This window comes from Amblyraja radiata, chromosome 5 (genome assembly GCF_010909765.2).
Source record: "Amblyraja radiata isolate CabotCenter1 chromosome 5, sAmbRad1.1.pri, whole genome shotgun sequence".
In the NCBI taxonomy this organism is placed as follows: domain Eukaryota; kingdom Metazoa; phylum Chordata; class Chondrichthyes; order Rajiformes; family Rajidae; genus Amblyraja; species Amblyraja radiata.
Window position 1 is genome coordinate 108,696,571 of NC_045960.1, and position 18,898 is coordinate 108,715,468.

The 18,898-nt window shown below is 48.1% G+C and overlaps 1 protein-coding gene across 1 annotated transcript; it reads left to right on the forward strand.

Moving 5' to 3' along the window:
• Positions 1-4,656: 4,656 nt before the first annotated feature.
• LOC116973670 (BEN domain-containing protein 3-like) lies at positions 4,657-18,667 on the forward strand. The gene is made up of 4 exons (XM_033021950.1): positions 4,657-4,855; positions 7,076-7,185; positions 10,873-11,072; positions 14,537-18,667. The coding sequence occupies exons 2-4, from the start codon at positions 7,083-7,085 to the stop codon at positions 16,742-16,744; spliced, it is 2,511 nt and encodes an 836-aa protein (XP_032877841.1). The 5' UTR covers positions 4,657-4,855; positions 7,076-7,082; the 3' UTR covers positions 16,745-18,667.
• The last annotated feature ends 231 nt before the right edge of the window (positions 18,668-18,898 follow it).

Sequence of the window (18,898 nt, forward strand, 5' to 3'; positions counted from 1 at the left end):
TCCTGGTTCAAGCTAAAACTAAAGGCAAATAATAACCTCCTCACACATTCCCCTGCAAAATATGCCCCTTCTTTGAACAAGCTCTTAAATATCGCACCCGAATCAGTTTCCATCTGATTACACTCCTTGAGGATGTTCATCTATGTGTTCAATTAATAAAACAACGAGATTGGGGACATTTCTATTCAACCTGTCAAAGGAATTTGGGGGGGAGGGGGGGGGTGGTTAGAAATAGTCAGTGAGGTAAACAAACATAATAGTTGAGTGGCAAATGACAATAGTACTACCTTCCCAATATTTAACTGAAGGAAATAATGGGTTATCGGGGCAGTAAGTTGTGACAGACAGCCTGACACCTTGCATGTCATTTTAATATTACACTTATCCCATCCCCCTGGATATTCCTGATTAATGAATTGAGGTTTTGTCAACCAATTACATCAGGCAAATTAAAAATCAATAACATTAGCCAACTCCGAAACACGAAGAGCTGAGCATTGGGATCCAGACATCACGGACAACTGGCCTCAGTTCCCTGCTCACATCTGGCAGGGTTCTGTCTGAACCAGGGGACACGGAGTGTTTTTGAAAGTGGGATGGCTGAATGATCACTGGCCTTCGGGGCATCCGGCGAGGGAGTGGAGCAACCGAGTGGGGGGAGGGTGTGGGAGGGGGTGTCAATCGGCGAAATCAACTAATTTCCCCAATTGAGTATGAATATCGATTTCTTTAACATCCCCTCTCTCTCCGTCCCTCCGCCACCTGACTACTACCTGGTACTAGCTGCAAAGTCGTCTTGTTGGGTCTCATTGTGTGAGAAAGAACTGCAGATGCTGGTTTAAACCGAAGAGAGACACAAAATGCTGGAGCAGCTCAGCGGGACAGGCAGCATCTCTGGAGAGAAGGAATGGGTGACGTTTCGGGTCGAGCCTGATCCATGCCGGTCACCAGCACAGAGACTAAAGGCAGCGACACATCGCTTCCGCCCGGGGCTCTTGCACTGAGGCTACTCCATGGCCGGAGCTGCAGCGAGTGACTCGCCAGCCCCGGCACACTCGCCCCTCTGTCCCCGCCGCTGCTTCTGCTTCCACCCCTCCCTCAGCCCCGGCTCTCAAACGCCCCTGGCCCATGCACTTAATATGAGTTTTGAAATTCTCGTTGATCACAGAATTTCACACGGCAGGGCGCGAGAAATTTGTGATCAGCGTGAGAATTTGTCGAAATGCGTGAGAGTTGGCAGCCATGTGACCCACACCACCCTGCCCACGCTCTCATCTCACCTACAACCTCAAATAAGACCGCCGAAGATGCCGCCGCCGCCGACCTCCACGCCGATGCTGCCGCCCACTTTCACCTGCCCACCGACCCTCGCTACCTCCCCAATTCCTCCGACTATCGCCACCATAACGTGACCATCCCCCCACCCCTCCCCCTCCACCGGGGCCTACTCACCCCGCCCCCCCCCCCCCCCCCCCCACCGGGGCCTACTCACCCCGCCCTCCACCGGGGCCTACTCACCCCGCCCTCCACCGGGGCCTACTCACCCCGCCCCCCCGCCCCCCACCGGGCCCGCCAAACCTCGACGCCTCACCGACCATCCGCCCGCCGGGACCTCCCACGCTTCGCCCGCTGACCCGGACTCCACTCCCCGCGGGCTTCCACCATCGACTCCACCGCCCGTCGCCACTCCACCGGCCTCCAGCAGGCCGCAGCCGTCGCCTTTACCTGAATCCTGGGCTCAGCACCGGGCCCGAAGCCTCCACGCTGCTGACTGCAGCTCCAAGGGGTTTGACTGCGCTGGGTCCTAATGCTCGTCCCCCTTATCAGGGGACCTCAGTGGCTGTTCCACTGGGTTCTTGGTCCTCCAAAATATTCCAAATGGAATTTAAACTGGAGGTGGGTCTTCCCCTTCCCCCTCAAACCATGTGACCCCAGCTCTATCCCACCCCCACTATAATCCTCATCCTCCCCTCCCTCCCTGACCACCCACCACCCCCCACCACTAGACATCGCCTCGGCCTCAGTCCACTCACCTGCCTTCCTCCAGCCCCAACCCCCATCCTTTCTGTGTGTTCACCATCACCACTGACCTCCCCCTCTCTGATACCGAATGGTCTGTCCTCAGCAGAGGTCTTACCTTTGTCCCCCTCCGTCCCCACCTCAATGAGTTCCACGCCCGCCACGATGTGGAGCTCTTCTTCCGTCGCCTCAGCCTCAAAGCATTCTTCCATGGGAAGGAGTCCTCGCCCCCCCAGTGATGACCCCTTCTCCCGTCTCCAACGAACCCCCTCCTCGTGGACTCCCCCTCATGGCCATCTTCCGGCTTTACACCTTTTTATTTCAAACTACCGGCGGGACATCAACTGCCTCAACTTCTCCATTCACCTGTCTCACTCTAACCTCTCCCCCCTGAACGTACAGCCCTCCACTCACTCTGTAACAATCCAGACTGGGGTGATCAAACCTGCCGACAAGGGAGGTGCCGTGGTAGTCTGGCGCGCTGATCTCTACAAGGCTGAGGCCACGCGCCAATTCTCAGACACCTCCTCCTACTTATCCTTGGACCATGACCCCACAGATGAGCAGCCAGGCCACTGATCTCCAGCACCATCACTGACTTCATCAACTCCGGTTCCTGCTCCACAAAGCCTCCAACCTCATCGTCCCAGCCCCACACGGCCCCGATTACCTTTCACCAAAATCGCAAACCTGACTTTCCTGTAGACCATTGCTCTGCCTGTTCGTGAAAACCGGACTTTATTTAAAATACGTCGACTCCATCCTATCCCCCCCGGTTAAATCCCTCCTTACTATGTCAAGCCACTCACACGTTCCTACTCAGGCCTCCCTATCCATCCTCATCTTCACCATGGATGTCCAGTCTCTTACACCTCCATCCCCCACCAGGAGGGTCTTAAAGCCCTCTTTTCTTCCTGACGCAGAACAACAATCCCCGTCTACTGATACTCTCCTCCGCCTAGCGGAGCTGGTCCTTACCCGTAATAACTTTTCGTTATTGAGTCCTCCCATTACCACCAAATACAAGGCATAGCTATGGGCAAGCACATGGGCCCTCGCTATGCCTGCCTCTTTGTAGGGTACGTCGAACAATCCTTGTTCGAGACGTACCGTGGCCCAATCCCCAAACTCTACCTCCGCTACATCGACGACTGCATTGGTGCTACCTCCTGCACCCACACACAACTCACTGACTTCATCCATCCCGCCACTAACTTCCATCCGGCATTCAAATACACCTGGACCATTTCCGACACTTCCCTACCATTTCTTGCACCTCACTATCTCCATCACAGGTGATAGACTACTGACCGGCATCCACTATAAACCCACTGACTCCCATGGCTATCTGGACTACACTTCTTCCCACCCTGCTTCCTGTAACGACCATCCCCTACTCCCAATTCCTCCGTCTACGCCGCATCTGCACCCACGATGAGGTGTTCCACACCAGGGCATCGGAGATGTCCTCATTCTTCAGGGAACGGGGGTTACCCTCTTCTACCGTAGATGAGGCTCTCACCAGGGTCTCATCTATACCCCGTGACTCTGCTCTCTCTTCCCATCCCCCCACTCGTAACAAGGGCAGAGTCCCCCGCGTCCTCACCTTCAACCCTACCAGCCGTCATGTACAACAAATAGTCCTCCGACATTTTCACCACCTCCAACGTGACCCCAACACTTGCCACGTCTTCCCATCTCCTCCCCTGTCTGCTTTCCGCAGAGACCGCTCCCTGCGTAACTCGCTGGTCAATTCGTCCCTTCCCACCCGTACTGCCCCCCTCCTGGCACTTTCCCTTGCAACCGCAGGAAATGCTACACTTGTCGCTTTACCTCCCCCCTTGACTCCATTCAAGGACCCAAGCGGTCTGTCCAGGTGCGGCAGAGGTTCACCTGCATCGCCTCCAACCTCATCTATTGCATCCGCTGCTCTAGATGTCAGCTGCTCTACATCGGTGAGACCAAGCTTAGGCTTGGCGATCGTTTCGCCGAACACCTCCGCTCGGTTCGCATTAACCAACCTGATCTCCCGATGGCTCAGCACTTTAACTCCCCCTCCCATTCCGAATCCGACCTCTCTGTCCTGGGGCAGTTTGCACCCCAGCGGTATGAACATTGAGCTCTAATTTCAGGTAGTCCTTACTATCTCCTCCCCTTCTCAGCTCTCCCTCAGCCCTCTGGCTCAGCCTCTTCCTTTCTTCTTCCCTCCCCCCACCCTCACATCAGTCTGAAGAAGCGTTTTGGCCCGAAACGTTGCCTATTTCCTTTGCTCCATAGATGCTGCCTCACCCGCTGAGTTTCTCCAGCATTTTTGTCTACCTTCGATTTTCCGGCATCTGCAGTTCCTTCTCAAACAAGAGACTATTATTATTGCACTACTATTGTTTTTTTGAGTATGTGTATGTATACATATACATATATATGTGTGTGTGTATTTGTGAGTATGTGTATACACACTGAACTTTTATTTTCTCGTTTATTATATTGTTTACAGTGTACTATGTTTACATATTCTGTTGTGCTGCAGCAAGCAAGAATTTCATCGTTCTATCTGGGACAAATTACAATAAAACACTCTTGACGATCCACTTTTTCTCTTTCTTTCACTCCCTCCGTCTCTCACTCCTTCCCCTCTCTCCTTCCCTCCCTCCCCTCTCTCCTTCCCTCCCTCCCTCGGCTGCGGAAATGACACAAAGTTACATCACGGAGCGGAAACCACGGAGAAAAAAAACCACGCAGAGAGAAAGAGAGAAACACAGAGACAGTGATCGCTGCGCTACAGGGAGCTCCCGCCCGCCCGCCCTCACCCACCCACTGTGGGGCAGGTGTGCAGCAGGTAAGTGTCGGCCCCGCTCCGATGCACCTTTCAGGGGCCAGAGACAGAGGATTGTGTGCGACCAACGACACGTCCCGCAGCCTCATGGCGCCACGCACTACGTGTCACGGCATCGGCTTCCCTTCGCATTTCACCCGCTCCTGCCATCAGTTTGTGATCACAGTGCAGTCGGCTCACTCCCCCTCACTCACTCTCACCTCCCCCTCACTATCTCCCTCCGTGACTCTCACGCTCTCTCTCTCTCTCACGCTCCCTCTACCCCGAGCAGACAGCCTTGGCGCTCCCGTCGGGCACATGGTGTAACTATCTCCTCTATTCCTCCCCTCCCCTTCTCTCTCTCCCCTCCACTTCTCTCTCCCCCTCCCCTCCCGCTGCCAGTCGGGGCGGTCACAGAACCAGCCCGCCCCCAGCTCTGCATTTAGCCCGCAGCACGAATCGTGATCACTCACAGGCAGCGTCACATGAAAGGCCACACACATCAGTCTGAAGAAGGGTTTCGGCCCGAAACGTTGCCTATTTCCTTCGCTCCATAGATGCTGTTGCACCCGCTGAGTTTCCCCAGCATTTTTGTCTACCTCACATTCACATACAGACTCGCATGAACACACACTCGCATAAACACATACACACACTCGCATAAGCACACACACACAGACAGGGAATACACAGACACGCACAAACACCCACATGTTGATTAGAGAAATTAAAGTTGTTCCCTCAAAATAAAAAAGTTTCAAAAGAACAAAATAACTCATTTGTTTATCTATCCATCCATTTATTGATTGATCAAGTGATCCGGTTATTTATTTGTCTTTATTTATTTATCTTTATTTATTTTTTATTTATTAAACTGCCACCACGCCGCCTGAGATCAAGAAACAACAGCATTTTCATTTTAGTTGATTAAAGGTTGACCAAGAGTCAGTTTACTCTCTTGGCTAAGTTACTCAACGAGTGAGTTATCCTCCAGAAACCAATTTCTGAAGAGTTTCCATGTAGAAAATTTAGGGCTGTTTAGTATAGTTTAGAGATACAGCGCAGAAACAAGCCCTGTGGCCCACCGAGTCCGCACCAAACAGCGATCCCCGCACACTAACACTATCATACACACTAGCAATTTACAATCTTTACCAAAGCCAATTAACCTACAAACCCGCATATCTTTGACGTGTGGAAGGAAACCAGAGCACCCGGAGAAAACCCACGTGGTCACGGGGAGAATGTGCAAACTCCGTAAAGACAGCACCCATACTCAGGATGGAACCCGGATCTCTGGTTCTGTAAGGCAGCAAGTCTACCGCTGCGCCACCACGACTGTGTTGATTTTTAATCTGAAGAGTTTGATTGAGCTTTTTCAAGCACGTTTGATATGGCGCTGCGGACGGCTCGATTGGAATCATGTATTGTCTTTCCGCTGGCTGGTTAGCACGCAACAAAAGCTTTTCACTGTATCTCGGTACACCTGACAATAAACTCAACTGAACCGAGTGTTTAAGAAGGAACTGCAGATGCTGGAAAAATCGAGGTAGACAAAAATGCTGGAGAAACTCAGCGGGTGAGGCAGCATCTATGGAGTGAAGGAATAGGTGACGTTTCGGGTTGAGACCCTTCTTCAGACTGATGTGGGGGTGGGGGAGGCGGGTAGAAGAAAGGAAGAGGCGGAGACAGTGGGCTGAGGGAGATCTGGGAAGGGGTGGGGAAAGAGAGAAAGCAAGAACTACCTGAAATTAGAGAAGTCAATTTTCATACCGCTGGGGTGTAAACTACCCAAGCAAAATATGAGGTGCTGCTCCTCCAATTTACGGTGGGACTCACTGTGGCCATGGAGGAGGCCCAGGACAGAAAGGTCAGATTCGGAATGGGAGGGGGTGTTAAAGTGCTGAGCCACCGGGAGATCAGGTTGGTTATTGCGAACTGAGCGGAGGTGTTGGGCGAAGCGATCGCCAAGACTACGCTTGGTCTCACCGATATAGAGCAGCTGACACCTAGAGCAGCGGATACAATAGATGAGGTTGGAGGAGGTGCAGATGAACCTCTGCCACGCCTGGAAAGACTGCTTATGTCCTTGGATGGAGTCAAGGGGGGAGGTAAAGCGACAAGTGTAGCATTTCGTGCGGTTGCAAGGAAAAGTAACAGGGGAGGGGGTGGTTTGGGTGGGGAGGGACAAATTGACCAAGGAGTTACGGAGTTGTCGTTTATCTGTGGAATTCTTTATTGCAGGTTTACAATGAACAGCACAGAAAAGGACGATAAGAGTGAAATCAGAACACCATTCAGAGGTCTAAACCCTTCAGTCAGCAAGGATGAAGAATTGGAAAATGAAGACACTGGTAAATCCCTTTACACACATTGTTTTTGATGAGAATAATGAGTTTAGTTTATTGTCACGTGTACCGAGGTACAGTGAAAAGCTTCTGTTGCGTGCTAACCAGTCAGCGGAAAGACTATACATGATTACAATTAAACCATCCATAGTGTACAGATACATGATGAAGTAAATAACATGAATAACATTTAGTGCAAGGTAAAGCCAGTAAAGTTCGATCAAAGATAGTCTGAGGGTCTTCAATGGGGTAGATAATAGCTCAGGACTGCTCACTAGTTGTTGATAGGATGGTTCAGTTGTCTGATCACAGCTGGGAAGAAACTGTCCCTGAATCTGGATGTGTTGGTTTTCACACTTCTACACCTTTTGCCCGATGAGAGAGGGGAGTGGCCAGGGTGCGAGTCGTCCTTGATTATGCTGCTGACCTTGCCGAGGGAGCGTGAGGTGCAGATGGAGTCAATGGAAAGGAGTTTTTTTAATGTAATGGGACATGCAAAGCAAGTGCAGAGAGAAAATAGAGATTTTCGGACATTCTCATTGAGAGAGACTCCTTATTTTCAGACTCCATTTATTTGTCAGAGCTCAAAGTAACATGCAGTTACATTAGTCTTTCTTTGTACTGGCTTTAGGTTTATTATCGTCAAGTGTCATGAGGTAAAGTGAAAATCTTTATTTTGCATAGAGTCATACATCGTGGAAACAGGCCCTTCAGCCCAACTTGCCCAAACCGACCAACATGTCCCATCCACACTAGTCCCATCTGCCTGCGTTTGGCCCTTATCCCTCCAAACCTGTCCTATCCACGCAACTGTCTAATTGTTTCTTAAACATTGTGATAGTCCCTGTCTCAACTACCTCCTCTGGCAGCTCGTAATAGGAACCTGAGAGGTAGGGACAATTTACAATCTTTACCAAAGACAATTAACCTACTAACCTGTAGTTAACTACAAACATCTTTGAAGTGTGGGAGGAAACCGGAGCTCCTGGAGAAAACCCACACAGGTCACTTGGAGAATGTACAAACTCCATACAGACAGCACCTGAGACATGTTGTTCGGTGTGGGCAATTTGGGCCGAAGGGTTTGTTCCCATGCTGTGTTGAAAGAGCTAATAGTCAAATCTAAAATGGAGTCGTTCTTCTACAAAAGCATGGACTAGTAGAACAAAAGAACGGCTCGGTGCCAAGTCTGAATTACATTGTATAACGATGTTACAAAACTTACCTTCAGCGGCGCTGCAGTTCTTCCACTGGCCATGTGCTCGACTTTGGCGCCTTTGAGGGGGGGGCGGGATTAAAATGCCGTTTTCTCCTGCTTATCAGAGGCTGAAGAACAATCGATCGGACTTCCGTTCCCGATTTTATAATTTATTTAATCTCAAGACAATTTAATAATTACATTAAAATAAAAGGCGACTTCTAACGCCTTCAATGCCTACAACATGATGGATCGCATGAAGGGGACAAAACATAATGTAAGTCGTCTATTTTACATGTAAACATTGCGAAAATGAGATTTGGGCCCCATACGAACCGGCAGTGTTTTTCCTGCCGATATGGGGTTCAAATTCACCGCAAATGCAACGTTCCAATCGATTGCGTTCCAGAAAAACCCACTCGCAAGATGATTTTAATGCTTTTTTTTTGGACAATCATGTCATAAGAGCATCTAAATCGTCTATATTTTGTGTTATTGTCTACCATTAGTCAATATTTTTATACTAAATATCAGTTTGTCCCATGTATTGAGTGGATGTTTCTAGATTAATTTATGGGAATTAAACATTAAATTGCTTCCAACTGGCATATAAATTCATGACAGTGAGATTTAAAAATCATGTTATATTGTGAGTTCTTGTGTGAATGGGATTAGTTTGTTATTTGGATGCAGGCTATTTAAAAAAAATATCCTTTTCTTAAGAAATAGAATCTACAGGACATTCTTAATGGGAAAGTAGTGGGCAGAAAGGCATGTCATGCATGGTTTGAAGAGCAAAATACAATGCCAAAATTGAAAAGTTGAGCAAAAACAAGGTGTACAGAGTTGCTTATTGGTTACAATCTGAGGAGTATGATGATGCTACTGATTATGATATGCCAATGTACCAGCTAGCAACTGATCTTCTCCATAAAGACTTGGTCTATTGCTAGAAATTGTAATTTATTTACCTATCTGTTATGGATTTACATCATATAATACAATAATATTAAAGTTCTGATCTGGAGAATATCACATTTTTGAATTTTCATGGCAGTCTGGGTGTTTATTATTATTTCCATCACAAAGGTCAATTTTGTAATTAACTACAATTAGGTAATTAACCAATTATATGCTTTAATTTCAGGTCATCCAAGTAAGATGTTTTATATTTGTTTCAGAATGCTTCAATCTATAATAACTGAAAATTTCATTCAGTTCTCTTGATTTTGAAGAAAGTATGGGCTTCTGACTGTCCTCCATCACAGCTTTTGTGTTAAGTCAATGGAAAAGCAAAAATGAACAAGATGCTAATTTCCGAGTATGAAAATGGCCATAACTTTTTTAATACTGAAGATATGAAAGTGAATTAGGTGTCAAATTAAACTTCTTTTTATGCTTTATCTGATGGGATAAATTGCAGACTTGATTATTAAAATCTCAAAATTTTGTAACATTGCTACATTGTAAATTATATGGAACACAATATGGAGGAAAGGTTGTCTTTTCAATAAAGACATTAAGATGGCAGCCTGCAGTAATAACATGTGCTTCTTTTCAAGGCCATAAAGAAGCCAAGATTGGAAAAAAAAGCTGACACCCCAGAGATAAGTAATAACTTGTTATTGCATGAGCTGATTTGGACCCAGCTTTCCTATATTGTGAAAGGCTACAAAATCTTTCAGTCATGCCATATTCAGACTTGGTAGGAGTGTTTTACTGATAAGGAAAATGTATAATTGAGCTAACTCTTCTTTGTTCTGTAAGTGGGAGCCCGAGAAGCACTGAGCAACGTTTGTGCTCACTGTACATCGCCACTCCCGTCTGACGATTTGATTAAAGATTGCCATGGTTTTACCTTTAACAATTTTGTTGCTATCTGCTTTTAAGAAACGAACTTTCACAGTGTGACTACACTGTAAATGGATCAATTATAATCATGTATAGTCTTTCCCCTGACTGGATGGTACGCAACACAAAAGCTTTTCACTGTACCTCGGTACACGTGACAATAAACTAAGCTCAACTCTCCAAAGCCTCCACTGTAGCCTTCCTACGAGACATCAGAGTAAAGTGAAATCTGAATTGAATAATGGATACAACTGAGAAATCAATGCATGTAGTTTCCACGCTGTCGAGATACAACGTGGAAACAGGCTCTTGGGCCCATCAGGTCCGCGCTAAACTGCAATCCCCACACATTAAAACTATCCTACCTACACCAGGGATAATTTACATTTATATCAAGCCAATTAACCTACAAATCTGTACAACTTTGGAGTGTGGGAGGAATCCAAAGAGCTTGGAGAAAACCCACTCAGGTCATGGGGAAAAATGTACAAATTCCGTACTGACAGCACACGTAGTCAGAATTGAACCTGGGACTCTGGCACTGTAAGGCAGCAACTCTTCTGCTGCGCCACTGTGCCGCCCTTATAGTGGAATGATCAGAATAAAGGACTGGTGCTTTCTGTCTGTCTCTCTCTCTCTTGCAGTAACAGACGTCAATATTGAGGTGGTCAAAGTAAAGATGGAAGATGATGAAGATGAGGATGGTTTTAGCCCAGACACAGCTGCAGAAAACAGCATTGTACCCAACGCACTAAAACGGAAACAGATACACAATGGTTTTGGTGAGACGACCCTAGACCATGAAAGCCCCATCATCTATAAATGGAGAAGACTTAACTGTGAGGTAATGTCATCCACACTGCAATCTAGCTTAACCGTACAAAGTTATTTTAGCCTTAATGCTCTTTGACACGAACAAATGCAGCATCCACCTATCACTTGCCTGACTTTGTCCTGGCCTCACCTCTCTTCCAGCTTTTATTGCCCCACCACAATCACCACAAACATGGGCGTCACGATGGTGCAGCGGTAGAGTTGCTGCCTCACAGCATCGGAGACCCGGGTTCCATCCTGACTACTGGTTCTGCCTGTACGGAGTTTGTACGTTCTCCCCGTGACCGAGTGGGTTTTCTCCGGGATCTCCAATTTCCTTCCACACTCCAAAGAAGTACAGGTTTGTAGATTAACTGGGTTTGGTAAAGATTGTAAATTGTCCCTAGTGTGTAATGTGGTGCTAATGTACGGGGATCGCTGGTTGGTGTGGATTTGCGCTGTATCTCTAAACTAACCTAAACTAAACAATCAGTCTGATGAAGGGTCCCGACCCAAATGGTCAGCTCTCCATGGTTTCTATTAGAGATACAGCAGGGAGACAGGCCCTCTGGCCACCGAGTCTGCACCGACCAGCGATCACCCCGCACACCAGCACTATCCTACACAATGGAGACAATCTTACCAAAACTAAATTAACCTAAAAACCTGTACGTCATTGAAGTGTGGGAGCACCCGGAGAAAACACACATTGTCACGGGGAGAACGTGCAAACTCCACACAGACAGCACCCTAGATCATGAACATTGCAATGTATTTTGACCATACAAAGAACTTTTAGTCCTAATGTTCTTTGACACAAACAAATGCAGTATCTTCCTATTACTTGCCAGAATTTGTCCTGCCCACACCTCTCATCCAGATTTCATTCCCCCACCACAATCAGTTGGAAGGAGGGTCCCCACCCGAAACATCACCTATCCATGTCCTTCAGTGATGCTGCTTCACCCGCTGAGTTACTCCAGCACTTTGTGTCTTTTTTTTTATAACCAGCATCTGCAGTTCTTTATTGCTACATTTAACACTGGTATGTATTACTTTCTCATTTTCATAAGATACAGGGGCAGAATTCGGCCATTCAGCCCATCAAGTCTACTCCGCCATTCAATCATATCTGATCTATCTTTCCCTCACAACCCCATTCTCCTGCCTTCTCCCCATAACCCCTGACACCCGTATTACTCCAGAATATGTCAAACCTTGCCTTAAAAATACCCTTTGACATCCTCCACAGCCGTCTGTGGCAATTAATTCCACAGATTCACCACCGTCTGACTAAAGAAATTCCTCCTCATCTCCTTTCAAAAGGCAGGTCCTTTAATTCTGAGGACCTCTGGTCCTAGACTCTCCCACTAGTGGAAACATCCTCTTTACATCTGCTCAACCCAGAACTTTTTTTATACGGCTGTGACGATTAAATATAATCAATGATTCAATTATACTTTATAGTCACATGTACCTTGGTACAGTGAAATGCTTTGTTTTGTGTACAATGGTAAAATCATATAGCTGACCTCATATACTCCTCCAGGCCAAATGCAAATTGGAGGAACAGCACCTCATATTTCGCTTGGGCAATTTACACCCCAGCGGTATGATTATTGACTTCTCTAACTTCATACAAGCCTTGCCTTCCCTCTCTCTCCATCCCTCCCCCATTACTGTTTGTTTCCACGTTGTCACCTTCCCCTCAGCCAACAATGACCATTGTACATTTCCTTGAGCAGCATCTGCTTTGATCTGTCCTTTTCACATCTTACTCTTCCATATCTCTAGACTCTGCCTGTCCCGCTGAGTTACTCCACCATTTTGTGTCAAGCTTCAGTGAATATTGGGAATCAGTGGCTGCAAGTATGAGAAGATAGACACAAAATGCTGGAGTAACTCGGCAGGACAAGCAGTATCTCTGGAGAGAAGGAATGGGTGACGTTTCGGGTCGAGCCCCTTCTTCAGACTGGTCAGGGATAAGGGAAACTAGAGATATAGACGATGATGTAGAGATAAAGAACAATGAGTGAAAGTTATCAAAAAAGTAACGATGATAAATGAAAGGAAGGAATGGGTGACGTTTCGGGTATGTATGAAAAGAACAAATCAAGGCCAGCAAGGATAATCAAGGAATGGTGGAGCCCACAATGGTCTATGTTGGCTGTGGAGAATGTGATAACGAGGGGGTAGGAACAATGAAACTAAGCAGGACAGCAGTGAAACTAGCAGGATGGTAGAAGGACGGAGAGAGAGAGGGAATGCAAGGATTACTTGAAATTAAGGAAATCAATATTCATACCGAAGATAGACACAAAATACTGGTGTAACTCAGCGGGACAGGCAGCATCTCTGGAGAGAAGGAATGGGTGATGTTTCAGGTCGAGACCTTTCTGACTGAGAGCCAGGAGAGAGGGAAACAAGAGATATGGAAAGGCAAGGTGTGAAAACCTGAGATCAAAGGAGATGCAGCTCAAATAAAATGTAGAATAGATCATTGTTAGCTAGGGGAAGGTGACAACGAGGGATATAAAGATAAAATTTAATCAGGAGACAGTCAAACGTCGGAAAACTTAGATGGAGGGATGGAGAGAGAGGGAAAGCAAGGATTACATGGAGTTGGAGAAATCTGTATTAAATCTCTCATCTTGTCCTCTTTTGGTCTGCGTTTTTAAATTTGCGCAGAAATGGTACCATATATCGCTGATTTTTTTTGCCACCTTACTCACTGTTATCCTTTGCTCCAAGTGCACCATGTTTTGTTCCGATCGGTGGAATATTACAAAAGTTATGAAGGTTTATAAATCGTGAGTTCAGCAGATTGGTCTTCTCAATTGTCAGTCACCATGAAGGTAACACCCCTTCCGGCACCCGCTGTCAATCACAGGGGCGAGGAGAGTATAGCCCCGGAGGCCGGGCATGAGTCCAGAAGTCGGGCGTGAGTCAGTCAGCGGAGCCATGAGTGAGTCGAGTCCAGAAGCCGTGAGTGAGTGAACTGTGAGTCCAGAAGCCGTGAGTGAGTGAACTGTGAGTCCAGAAACCGCGAGTGAGTGAACTGTGAGCCCAGAAGCCGAGACTGAGTGAACTATGAGTCCAGAAGCCGTGAATCAGTGAACTGTGAGTCCAGAAGCCGTGAATCAGTGAACTGTGAGTCCAGAAGCCGTGACTGAGTGAACTGTGAGTCAGGGGCGTCACAACGGGAACCCGTCAGCCACGCCAGCGCAGTTGAGGCTGTGCGTGAATGGTGGAATATTGGAATTGGTGGAGAGGTGGGGGTGAACGGGTTGTGTTGGGGGACCAGGCATCCAGTGTGAGAACGGATCCCACTTGAGATACTGTTCCTCCAATTTGTGCTGGGCCTCACTCTGACAGTGGAGGATGCCCAGGACAGACAGGTCAGTGTGGGAATGGGAGGGTGAGTTAAAATGTTTAGCAACGTGAAGATCGTGTAGGTCTAGCTTCATTGTAGCTTTTTCACTTTGTTTCCCCAAGGACATGCTTGCCAGTTTGAGGGGCTCCAGCTCTTCCCAGAGGTTCCTGGAGGGTACAAGCAGGATGAGGGAAACCAGCGATGCTTCGTTGCTGGGGAACGACGAGACTGTGCGGGCTGGACCCTCCTTCGGGAAGCCCCTGTACGGCATCACGCACAAGATCTCGGACCGACGGAGCCTGCTAAAGGGAGAGCAGCAGTCGGCCACTGAAGAAGGCTTCCTCAACAGCCTCCTCCAGCAACACCACCTGACCGACGGCCACAAGAACTACTCTAGCAACCTGTTGCCCCAGGCCACTGGAGCCGAGCCCACCCTCTACTCCCTGATCCACAAGATGTTCTTCACCCTCAACACGCTGAACTCCACCATGACCCAGCTCCACAGCAAGATCGACCTGCTGTCGCTGGAGGTGGACCGCATCAAGAGGCACGTCAGCCCAGGAGAGTCGGTGCTGGACTTCCCACCACCGGCCGAGTACCGGCTGAACAACGGTGAGCTGAAGCAACTCCTGGAGCAGAGCTCGTCCCCGGGGGACCTCTCCTGCCGCCTGCTCCTCCAGCTCTTCCCGGAGCTCTTGGCCGAAGACCAGGCTGACGTGGGTTGCCGAGCGTGCAGCGCCACACCCACGAGGAAGCTGGACACCCTCCACCTCCAGCTCATCCGAAACTACGTGGAGGTTTGCTACCCGTCGGGCGGGAATGGCGACGTGTGGAGGGCGGACTGCCTCCCGCAGCTCAACGACTTCTTCAACAGCTTCTGGACACAGAGGGAGATGGAGAGCAGTCAGCAGATCTCCAAGGTGGTCAGCATCGACCGGGAAGACCATGACATGGGTCAAGCCCAGTCTAACAGCCATGTGGAGGACAACCCGCATGAGGAAGCCCTGTCCTTGGACTCCCCCAGCAGCGTCAACTCGGACTTGGTGCTGGAAGCCCAGGAGATCAGTGAGTACCTAGAGGGGGCCTCGTCGCCCGGTGAATTTGCTGCCTTGCTCCTCCACCGCCTCTTTACGGAGCTCTTTGACTCCAGGCGCTTGGCGTCACAGTACAGCTGCCGCGACTCTCCGGGCAAGCAAGCCCTGGACCCCCAGAAGATGCAGGTGGTGAGGAGATACTGCGAGATCCACTACCCTGAGGTGCGGGACGAGGAGGCGTGGACGGAGCTGGTGGAGCGGCGGCTCGACCAGGAGCTGGAGTGCGTCCACTCTGACGACAGCGACTCGGACAGGCAGAGGGACGAGAGCATTGGGACCTCCAATGCCACAATGGTGGGCAGCCAAGAGGACCTCGAAAGGTCCATACCGAAGTTCTGGCTGGAGCCCGTGGACTTCAATCAGTTGGAGATACCTCCTCCGGACTTTGAGGTGCCCTGCCCGCAACACATCCTCGATAAACACCAGTTGAAGAACATCTACGAGAAAAGCCGGTCCTTCCGCAACTTTGCCTCCCGCCTGTTGGTGCAGTTCTTCCCCGAGCTCTTCACTCCGGAGAACCTGAGGAAGCAGTACAACTGCAGCGGGTCCCTGGGCAAGAAGCAACTGGACCCCGTGAGGATCAAGCTCATCCGCCACTACGTGCAGCTGATTTGCCCCAGGGCCAAACGCGACAAGACCTGGAAACGCGAGTTTATGTCCAAGTTGGACGAACGCTGCCGCCGATGGGACATGGAGCAACGGCGCGTCTACCACCAGCAGATAAAGAAGTCCATCCCATACCGCGACAGAGTGAAGGAAAAGCAGATGCAAAAGCAGGCCAAGAGGGACTCCGTTCAACCACAGGCAGCACGAGACCGGACAGAACGCTATTACGGAAACTTCTGCAAGGTCCCCCTCCAACAACTCATCTTCCCCACTGTCGACTTCCCCGTGCCCACCAAGCATCTAGTGTCCAACAAAGATCTAAAGGAGATAGTCCAGGACAGTCTGTCGGTCGGGAACTTGTGCGCCCGGCTTCTGGTCAGGATCTTCCCTGAGCTGTTTACGTCCGAAAACCTGAGAGTGCAGTACAACCATTCGGGGGCGTGTAACAAGAAGCAACTGGACCCAGTGCGCCTGAAGCTGATCCGCCATTATGTGAAGGCAGTTTACCCTCCGGCCAAGAGTGATCAGGTGTGGAACTTGGAGTGTATTCCCAGCATCGACGAGAGGTGTAGAAGACCCAACTGGAGGAAGTCCAAGGTGACCGCAGACTCCAAGGATAAGAAACGCTAAACGTGACACAGACACAAAAAGCTGGAGTAACTCAGCGGGTCAGGCAGCATCTCTGGAGAGAAGGAATGGATGACGTTTCAGGTCGAGACCCTTCTTCAGACTTTCAAACGTTTCTCCCTCAGCCCTCCTTCGAAATATCAAACTGGTGTTTTCACTTCTCTATAAGGAGGTTCACCACAAAATAGTGACTCGTTTGTAAAGTTGACCACAGGGCAGATAAGGTGTGAATATTTGTTTTAAACTTCAAAAGATCAATGAGTGCCGGCTCAATAGAGAACCCACAGAGGGAGTTACCACCCACCTGATTGTTTCATCTTAGTTTAGTTTAGAGATACAGCGCGGAAATAGGTCCTTGGGCCCACGGAGCCCACGCCGACCAGCGATCACTATCCTAGAAACTAGGGACAATTTACTTAAGCTAATTAGCCGACACTGCCCTACTTTGACAAAAGGAAGCAACTGACAGAAAGGCGTTTTTGTTGTAAATGAGGAAAACGTGTTTTTCTTGCAGCTCTTTGTGATGGAATTTCTTATTTCTCTGGTATAAATATTTTCAAATTGTACTCATTGAAGACTTATTTTGTTCACCATTGTGTAGAGCATATCTCAAATGTCCTAAAACAAGCAATAATTCGATTTTGACAAAATTGTCAGTTGCTTCCTTTTGTCAAATTAGGGCAGTACAAACCTGTATGTCTTTTGAGTGGGAGGAAACCAGAGTACCTGGAGAAAACCCACGTGGTCACAGGGAGAATGCACAAACTTCGTACAGACAGCACCCGTAGTCAGGATCAAACCCGGGTCTCCAGCGCTGTAAGGCAGCAACTCCACCGTTGTGCCACCTTGCCACACTGTTTAGCTTAGTTTGGAGATACAGCCCCTTTGTCCCACCAAATCCGTGCCAACCAGCCATCACCCTGTACACATTAGTTCTATTCTACACACTAGGGACAATTTACAGAAGCCAATTCACCTCCAAACCCCCATGTCTTTGGGATATGGGTGGTAACCGGAGCATCCGGAGAAATCCCAGGCTACTGTTTGGGTTTGGAGATCTGGTTTCAGATACAAGAGGGAAAGATGGAGTGAAGCTGGTCCCTCAATGGGAATTTTCTTAATGCTCATGTTCATACGTTATAGGAACAGAATTAGGTTCCTAGACAGCCCATCAAGTCTACTCCATTCAATCCTGGCTGATCCATCTTTCCCTCAACCCCATTCTCCTGCCTTCTCCCCAAAACTCCTGACACCCGTACTAATCAAGAATCTGTCAATCTGCGCCTTAAAAAATATCCATTGACGTGGCCTCAACACCTTCTGTAGCAATGAATTCCAGATTCACCACCCTCTGACTATAGAAATTCCTCCTCATCTCTTTTCTGAAGGTATGTCCTTTTAATGTGAGGCTATGTCCAATGGTCCTAGACTCTCCCACTAGTGGAAACATCCTCTCCACATCCACTCTATCCGGGCCTTTTTCTTTTTAATTGTATGTAGTTTATGCATTTTGACTGGCAATCAAGCACATATTTTAGGATTTGTTTATCACCTGACACTTGAATATAAATAGTCACAAAATGTTGGAGTAACTCAGCGGATCAGGCAGCATCTCTGGAGAGAAGGAATGGGTGATGTTTCGGGTCGACCAGAAACGTCACCCAATCCTTATCTCCAGTCATGCTGCCTGTCCCACTGAATTACTCCAGCAATTTGTGTCTATCTTCGGTGTAAACCAGCATCTGCAGTTCCTTCCTACACACCACACTTGGATATGCTATATAGCTATATATCATTTAGGTATATTTGTGTATGTCAGTTATCTATAACCCAACTCACACAGGTAATGTTTTAAATAGATTTATTGCCTATCTAGAAAAATCTGTATTAAAAAATAGACATTAAATTGTACATCTTCTCAAGATTCAAGATAGTTTATTGTCATGTGTCCCAGATAGGACAATGAAATTCTTGGTTTGCTTCAGCACAACAGAATATAGTAGGCATAAATAAATACAGAACAGATCAGTGTGTCCAGATACCATAGAATATATATATACAAATAAATAAACAGATAAAGTGCATTGGGCTATTAATGTTAAGAGTTTTGTTTGAGGAGTTTAATAGCCTGATGACTGTGGGGAAGCAGCTATTCCT